This window comes from Cucurbita maxima, unplaced genomic scaffold (genome assembly GCF_002738345.1).
Source record: "Cucurbita maxima cultivar Rimu unplaced genomic scaffold, Cmax_1.0 Cma_Scf00420, whole genome shotgun sequence".
NCBI classification, from domain to species: domain Eukaryota; kingdom Viridiplantae; phylum Streptophyta; class Magnoliopsida; order Cucurbitales; family Cucurbitaceae; genus Cucurbita; species Cucurbita maxima.
This window is the reverse complement of record NW_019272436.1, coordinates 1490-11022: the sequence shown is the minus strand read 5'-3', so window position 1 is coordinate 11022 and position 9533 is coordinate 1490. Positions and strand designations below refer to the sequence as shown.

At 37.6% G+C, this 9533-nt stretch overlaps 1 protein-coding gene across 1 annotated transcript; it reads left to right on the top strand.

Moving 5' to 3' along the window:
• Window positions 1-6429: 6429 nt before the first annotated feature.
• Window positions 6430-7665, top strand: LOC111474489 (basic form of pathogenesis-related protein 1-like). Its single transcript, XM_023119561.1, has 2 exons — window positions 6430-6865; window positions 7526-7665. Exons 1-2 carry the CDS (start codon window positions 6430-6432, stop codon window positions 7663-7665), a joined length of 576 nt encoding a protein of 191 aa, XP_022975329.1.
• Window positions 7666-9533: the final 1868 nt, after the last annotated feature.

Below are 9533 nucleotides of genomic sequence, written 5' to 3'. Positions count from 1 at the left end.
AGCAACTACCCATTCGGAGGGTCGTAACATGGGAGTCGAAACAACGCAAACTCCAGAAATGGATACTATTTCTTAGGGCCATTCCCAACTTTGGCTTTTTCATTCAATAGCATTGTTGGGACCGATCTATGAGCCCTGAAATTGGTGGGTCACACTTGCGAAGAATTACTAAGAGTCAGTGTTTAAGTCAAGAATGTCTTCGTTTGGTGAATGAGTTATTGACTGCCCCTCGGTAGCAGTTGCTCTAACTCACTAAAGTATCGTTGCAAATTAATAATTTTTTTTTTGGTACATTATTACATTTGCTAAAACTGATTGGATTAAACAGCATTAAGTCAAATCACGAATAGAATTTTCTTTATATCTCAGCATGACAAACTCAATAGTACAATTACTCGCTTTTGAGGAATCAAACCTGAACACAATACTGGTAATTGATGATTTAAGGTTTGTTTTAACTGAGGAATGTCCTCCAAAACCCAGCTCAAATGCAAACTGAACAGTTCGAGATGCGTATGACAGATGGATAAAGGCAAATGACAAAGCCCGAGTGTATATTCTAGCCAGTATATCTGATGTTTTGGCTAAGAAACACGATGTTATGGGTACTGCTAAAGAGATTATGGAATCTCTAAAAGGGATGTTTGGACAACCGTCCTTCTCCACTCGACATGAAGCCATAAAATACATTTACAACTGTCGTATGAAAGAATGGACCTCAGTTAGAGAACATGTCCTGGACATGATGGTCCATTTCAATGTGGCAGAAGAAAATGAAGCTGTCATTGATGAGAAGAGTCAAGTCAGTTTTATCATGGAGTCTCTTCCGAAGAGCTTTCCGCACAAATGTGGTGATGAACGAAATAGAATATAACTTGACTGCTCTTCTCAATGAGCTACAGACTTATCAGTCCCTCTTAACGAACAAGGGACGTACAGGAGAAGCAAATGTTGCTATCTTCAAGAAATTACAATGAGTATCATCCTCCAAAAATAAGTTTGAACCTTCAACTTCTAAAAGTGTTTTGATGAAGAAGAAGGGTAAAGGGAAAAATAAGATTCCTACTAACCGCAAATACAAGGCTCAAAAGGCAGATAAAGGAAAATGTTTCCATTGCAACGAAAATGAGCACTGGAAGAGAAACTGCCCAAAATACCTTGTAGAGAAGAAAGCTAAAAACACACAACAAGGTAAATATGATTTACTCGTTGTAGAAATATGTTTAGTAGAGTACGATAACTCAACTTGGATACTAGATTCAGGGGCCACTAATCATATTTGTTCTTTTTACCAGGAAACTAGCTCCTGGAGAATGCTTGCGGGCGGCGAGATAACACTCATGGTTGGAACAGGAGAGGTTGTCTCAGCAAGATCAGTAGGAAATTTAAAGTTATTTTTTGGAGATAGATTCATTATATTAGATAATGTATTTTTTGTTCCAAGAATGAAAAGAAATCTAATATCTATCTCTTGTTTATTAAAACAATTGTATCGTTTTCCGAAAAAGGTTATAGAGCCAAAGAAACCTTAGAAATCATGCATACAAATCTCTGTGGTCCAATGAATGTCAAAGCACGAGGAGGATATGAATATTTCATCAGTTTTATTGATGATTATTCAAGGTATGACTATCTTTACCTAATGTGTCACAAGTTCGAAGCTCTTTAAAAATTCAGAGAGTATAAGACTGAGGTTGAGAATCTATTAGGTAAAACTATTACAATACTTCAATTAGATCGAGGAGGAGAGTACATAGACTTAAGATTTCAGGACTATATGATAGAACATGCAATAAAGTCCCAACTCTCAGCCCCTGGTATGCCTGAACAAAATGATGTATCAGAAAGGAGAAATAAAACTTTTTTAGACATGGTACGGTTTATGATGAGTTTCGCTCAATTACCCGATCCGTTTTGGGGATATGCAGTGGAGACTGCCATATACATTTTGAACATGGTTCGTACTAAGAGTGTTTTAGAAACACTTTATGAGTTATGGAAATGGCGTAAAGGTAATTTACGTCACTTCAGAATTTGGGGATGTCCAGCACATGTGTTGTTGCAAAACCTCAAGAAATTAGAACTTCGTTCAAAATTATGTCTATTCGTAGGATACCCCAAAGAGACGAAAGGCGGTTTGTTTTATGACCTTCAAGAAAATAGAGTGTTTGTATCAACAAACGTTACATTCTTAGAGGAAGACCACGTAAGAAATCATCAACCTTGCAGCAAACTAATATTAAGTGAGATTTCTAAAGAAGCTACTGATAATACAACAACAGTTGTTGATCAAGCTGGTCCTTTCACAAGAGTTGTTGATGGAGATGACACTTCTGGTCAATCCCATCCTTCTCAAGAGTTGACAATGCCTCGACGTAGTGGGAGGGTTATAACTCAACCTGATCGTTACTTGGGTTTCGCAGAAACTCAAGTCATCATACCTGATGATGGCGTTGAGGATGCATTGACCTATAAACAGGCAATGAATGATGAAGATAGAGATCTGTGGATCACAGCCATGAATCTTGAAATGGAGTCAATGTACTTCAATTCAGTCTGGGAACTTGTAGATCAACCAGATGGGGTAAAACCTATTAGTTGCAAATGGATCTATAAGAGGAAACGAGACCAAACCGGTAAGGTACAAACCTTTAAAGCTCGTCTTGTAGAAAAGGGTTATACCCAAGGAGAGGGGGTGGACTATGAAGAAACCTTCTCTCCTGTTGCTATGCTTAAATTGATTAGAATACTCTTGTCTATTGCCAAATTTTATGATTATGAAATTTGGCAAATGGATGATAAGACAGTCTTTTTAAACGGAAATCTTGAAGAGAGTATCTATATGGCTCTACCAAATGGGTTCATTGAACAGGATCACAAACATAGGGTTTGCAAGCTTAAAAGATCCATTTATGGGTTGAAGCAAGCATCTCGATCCTGGAATATAAAGTTTGATACCGCGATCAAATCTTATGGCTTTAAACAGAATGTTGACGAACCTTGTGTTTATAAACGGATTGTCAACTAGCTTTCCTAGTGTTGTACGTGACGATATTCTACTCATTGGGAATGATGTGGAATTTTTGACTGACATTAAGCATTGGCTAGCGACACAATTCCAAATGAAAGATTTGGGAGAGGCTCAGTTTGTTCTTGGAATCCAAATTGTTCGGAATCGTAAGAACAAAACACTAGCATTGTCTCAGGCATCGTATATCGACAAAATGTTGATTCGATATCAGATGTAGAACTCCAAGAAAGGATTATTACCTTTCAGGCATGAAGTTCATTTGTTGAAGGAACAAAGTCCTAAGACACCTTAAGAAATTGAGAATATGAGACACATTCCCTATGCATCAGCAGTCGGTAGTTTGATGTATGCCATGCTATGTACCCAGCTATGCTGTGGGAATTGTCAGCAGATATCAGTCCAATCCAGGACGTGCTCATTGGACTGCCGTTAAGAATATAATCAAGTATCTTAGGAGAACGAGGGACTATATGCTAATGTACGGTGCTAAGGATCTGATCCTTACTCGATACACTATGCTAATGTACGGTGCTAAGGATCTGATCCTTACACGGTACACTAACTCAGATTTTTAGACTGATGTAGATTCGAGGAAATCGACATCAGGATCTGTCTTCACTTTGAACGAAGGAGCAATAATATGGCGAAGCATAAAGCAAGGTTGCATTTCTGATTCCACCATGGAGGCTGAGTATGTTGCTGCTTGTGAAGCAGCGAAAGAATCTGTATGGCTTAGTAAGTTCTTAACTGATTTGGAAGTCGTTCCAAATATGCATCTTCCCGTCACTCTTTATTGTGATAACAGTGGAGCAGTTGCAAATTCGAAAGAACCAAGAAGTTATAAGCGAGGAAAACATATTGAGCGCAAATATCATCTCATAAGGGAGATTGTGCAACGAGGAGATGTGATCGTCACACAAATAGTTTCGGAGCACAACATTGCTGATCCATTTACAAAGCCTCTCACGGCTAAAGTGTTTGAAGGGCACCTAGTGAGTCTAGGACTACGAGTTTTGTAATCTAGGGCAAGTGGGAGAAAAGGCATGAGTATGTGATGCCCTAGTTTATTGTATTTATGTCTCTCTTTACTCAACGTTATAAAACCCCACTGGAGTATTAGTCCAAGTGGGTGTTTGTTGGGTTTTATGTCCTAAAACTCATAGTTTGTAAACAAAGACATATTCTATTTTCAATAAAGTTATTACTGATGTTTATTCAGTAAAGATTGTTATTGAATAAAGTGAACTTTACGATCATTAATCTAAATCCAATAAACTAAGAACACTTTGACTATAGTATGATTATTTGAACTATATATAGAGTCTCTCTTCATATATGCTAAATCCCTCCCAAGTTTAGTCACTCACCAGATTCAACAATTCTTTTCTAAGGACGAAGGATAGTGGAGAAGACACTAGTGGTGGATCGAAACCGGTTCGTGAGGAAAAAAGAATTTGAACTACAAAAGGTTAGTATTCAAATTCATTAAGTTTTAATACTTATGAACATGCTAGTTATTTACTATACTTGATGTTCTAAAAGTGCCAAAGATCCAAATTGCTTCCGCATGTGTAATATTAGCACCATCAGTGGGCACTACACTCAGATAGTGTGAAGGAGCTCGTTGCAGCTTGGATGTGCTAGAGAGCCTTGCAAGGCTAATTCTCAGTTTGTTGTTTGCAATTATGATCCTCTTAGTAACTAGATTGGGGAAAAGCCTTATGGTTCTTCTTTGTATACTGGAGAATCTCCACAATAATATGATATTGTATACTTTTCTCCCCTAAATGGAGAATGAATGCAATCATGAATTTCTACAATTTTATGATATTGTCTACTTTTCTACCCAAAATTGCAAAAATAAATGGAGAAAATTAACGAGTTTTAGAAATCATATCTTCACAATGGTACGATATTGTCCTCTTTTCTATCCAAAATTGCATAAATAAATGGAGAATTACCGAGATTTAGAAATCACTCGTCTCCACAATGGTATGATCTTTGTTGGATGAATGTCCCACCTCAGCTAATTTAGGGAATGATCGTGGGTTCATAATCAGAAAAAACTATCTCCATCGGTGTGAGGCCTTTTGGGAAGCGCAAAACAAAGCGATGAGAGATTATGTTCAAAGTGGACAATATCATACCATTGCGGAGAGTCGTGTTCGTCTAACATGGTATCAGAGCCACGCCCTAAACTTAACCATGTCAATAGAATTCTCAAATGTCGAACAAAGAACTCCAAAAGAAAAAAGAAAAAGAAAAGAAGTCGAGGGGAAGTGTTGGATGAAAGTCCAACTCGGCGAATTTAGGGAACGATCATGGGTCCATTGAGGTGAACTCAAAGTGGACAATATCTTCCTAATGGTATGATATTAAGTGCTTTCTTACCAATACTGCAAAAATAAATGGAGAATTACCAAGTTTTAGGAACCATCCATCTCTACACTGATATGATACTGTCTAGTTTGAGATTAAGTACTTTCTGCTTGTTGTCCTGTGAGATTATTCCTTGCTTATAGATTCATGATCATTCTCTTAACAATTTTACACAAGGAGAATAGCTCCCAGAATAGCTGTCAAATGTTGTTTGAAGTCAACGGGAATAAATGCCCGCGACGGAGATGCGAAAAACCAGTCACGATGTTTCGGCATCGAAATCGGGAGACCCACGACGGCAATTAGCTCTGCTGCACATAAGTCAATAGTAATTAAAATATACTATTACTCGAGATGTAGAAGGTTTTATTTCATCCATGACTATATGTTTTAAGTTACGGTTACTTTTAGAAAAAAGAAAAAGAAATACAAAAATTCACAACTCAATTAGTAGTAGATAGTTTTAATCTAAAATTCTTTTTATATAATAAACCCAATCTAAATAGGTTATAAAAATTTTAGGTTAAATTAGTTCATTTCGTTTACTCAAAATTTTAATAAAATATTAACATTATTTATTTATTTTTGAACATTTAATTAACCAATTCAATTTTAATACATATTTTAAAAAATTGGAGGAGAATAAATAAATAAAATTATGAAACTAAATAAAACAATAAATATATACCTACAAGTAAAAATGTATCTTTTAAGATTAACCATAATCCGGTGGATTAAGTTTCATTAATCCTAAAAAAAAAATCATAAACTAGCTAAATCTAGAAAATTTTCATTTATTTGAAGCTAATCCAAACAAAAATCTAGCTCGTAATTAAACATGGAAGCGAGAATGAATTTATTCTCTTTGAATTCCCAAGCATGACATAATTAGTTCATAATTCATGGTTTTACCCATCACATTCCATATTAAGTTTTCCATCTCTATATAAATCATTCCCTCATTCTCAATCTTCATCTCATCTCTCATCGGAATTATGTGGACTCAAACCCTTCGGATCATGGCCGCTTTCATGGTCACTTTCATTTTCCTCCTCGCCCTAACAAAAGCTCGAAACGCCCCCGGTGACTACCTCGCGCTTCACAACCGAGCTCGAGCCGAGGTCGGCGTCGGGCCCATGCAATGGAGCAACACCGTGGCCGCGTACGCTCAAGCCTATGCGGAAAAAAGAAAGGGTGACTGCGCCATGATTCACTCAACCGGGCCGTACGGGGAAAACATAGCCGCGGGCTACTACCCTGAGTTCACCGGGGCGGATGCAGTGAAGCTGTGGGCGAACGAGAAGCCGCTGTATGATCATGCATCGAATAAATGCGTGGGTGGTGAATGTGGGCACTACACTCAGATGGTGTGGCGGAGCTTGGTGCGGCTTGGATGTGCTAGAGTGCCTTGCAAGGCTAATTCTCAGTTTGTTGTTTGCAATTATGATCCTCCAGGCAACTATATTGGGGAAAAGCCTTATGATTCTTGGGTGGTATGAAGAGATTTGGTTTTAAAATTTTTATGAATATTAATAAAGTTTGTGAGAGAATCATGAATTTATTTATTGAAATAAAACTACGATATTGTCTACAATAGTATTATATTGTCTAGAGCATAAACTCTTGTTGCTGTGTTTTGAATTCCTTACTTATAAACTCATGATCATAGAGTCTCCCCTCTCATTAAGTACACCACATAGAGCCACATTTGAAGCCTATAGATTACCTATGATCATAGAGACTCCCCTCGAACAAAATACACCATAGAGCCTCCCTCGAACAAAATACACCATAGTGCCTCCCCTTAAGTCGATGGATTTCTAAAACAAACTCCCTTTAATCGAGGCTCGACTTCTTTTTTCGGAGACCTTGAAAAAAATACGAAATTTGTTCGACACTTTTAACTACGATTTTTAGGCTTACAACTTTTTCGTTCGACATACCTAAGTTAAGTTCATAGTTTGATACCATGTAACTAATCACGAATCTCTATAATGTTATATGATATTTGTCAACTTTGAACATAATATCATGGGTTTGCTTCGAGCTCCCACAAGAAGTCATGTTAATGAAAATGTATTCTTTAGTTATAAATCTATGATCATTTCCGAACAGTCTTCAACACTGAGAGCATCAGCCACCAGCCAATTGTTGTTCCAAGTCACCCGGAAGAAATTCCCTCGGCGGAGATGCGGAAAACCAGTTTAAGGTGTTTTCAGCCTCCAAATCGAGAGAACCACGACGACGACGATTAACTCCGCTGCAGTATGATACCCACACAGGAGACGAAGACTCACTGCCAAACCTACCGCCGTTTACCAGCTCTGAATATGGAGACCAACGGGGCCGGAGTGACTAAAGGACACCCGACGCTCAAAAGGCGACCATTTTTTTTCTTACTTTACTTATTGGCACTCCATTCGTCTTTTTCTCGGCTTCGTGGGAAAAAAAACAATAATAATAAATAATCAAAATGGTAAAATCAAAGAAATGCCTGTTTTTGTTGAATTACCTTAATTCCCTTTTATCGAAATACTGAAATACTGAAATTTGATAGGTACTGTGATCATTGGGCAATGCTCATGGAAAACTTCTTTAGTACTGGGTTTGGTGGAGAATGTGATTCCTGCACCAATATGACACATTGTTTTAACAGATACCAAGAAGAAGCACATTGATGATCATAAATTGAAAGATTTAAAATCAAATAATTATCTATTTCAAGCATTAGAACGTTCGATCTCGGAGACAACCCTCAACAAGGATACAGAAACTCAATTCATCATACCTGATGAAGGCGTTGAGGATCCATTGACCTATAAACAGGCAATGAATGATGAAGATAGAGATCTGTGGATCAAAGCCATGAATCTTGAAATGGAGTCAATGTACTTCAATTCAGTCTGGGAACTTGTAGATCAACCAAATGGGGTAAAACCTATTGGTTGCAAATGGATCTATAAGAGGAAACGAGACCAAACCGGTAAGGTACAAACCTTTAAAGCTCGTCTTGTAGAAAAGGGTTATACCCAAAGAGAGGGGGTGGACTATGAAGAAACTTTCTCTCCTGTTGCTATGCTTAAATCGATTAGAATACTCTCGTCTATTGCCACATTTTATGATTATGAAATTTGGCAAATGGATGTCAAGATAGCCTTTCGAAAGGGCAATCTTGAAGAGAGTATCTATATTGCTCAACCAGATGGGTTCATTAAACAAGATCACAAGCATAGGGTTTGCAAGCTTAAAAGATCCATTTATGGGTTGAAGCAAGCATCTCGATCCTGGAATATAAAGTTTGATACCGCGATCAAATCTTATGGCTCGAAACAGAATGTTGACGAACCTTGTGTTTATAAAGGATAGTCAACTCTATAGTAGCTTTCTTAGTGTTATACGTTGACGGTATTCTACTCATTGGGAATGATGTGGTATTTCTGACTCACATTAAGCATTGGCTAGCGACACAATTCCAAATGAAAGATTTGGGAGAGGCTCAGTTTGTTCTTGGAATCCAAATTGTTCATAATCGCAAGAACAAAACACTAGCATTGTCTTATGCATCGTATACGACAAAATGTTGATTCGATATAAAATGGAGGACTCCAAGAAAGGATTTTTACCTTTCCGGCATGGAGTTTATTTGTCGAAGGAACAAAGTCATAAGACACCTCAAGAAATTAAGGATATGAGACACATTCCCTATGCATCAGCAGTCGGTAGTCTGATGTATGCCATACTATGTACCCGACCTAACATATGCTATGCTGTGAGAATTGTCAGTAGATATCAGTCCAATCCGGGACGCGTTCATTGGGAATGATGAACTAGCTTTCCTAGTGTTGTACGTTGACGATATTCTACTCATTGAGAATGATGTGGGATTTCTGACTGACATTAAGCATTGGCTAGCGACACAATTCCAAATGAAAGATTTGGGAGAGGCTCAGTTTGTTCTTGGAATCCAAATTGTTCGGAATCGTAAGAACAAAACACTAGCATTGTCTCAGGCATCGTATATCGACAAAATGTTAATTCGATATAAGATGTAGAACTCCAAGAAAGGATTATTACCTTTCAGGCATGGAGTTCATTTGTTGAAGGAATAAAGTCCTAAGACACC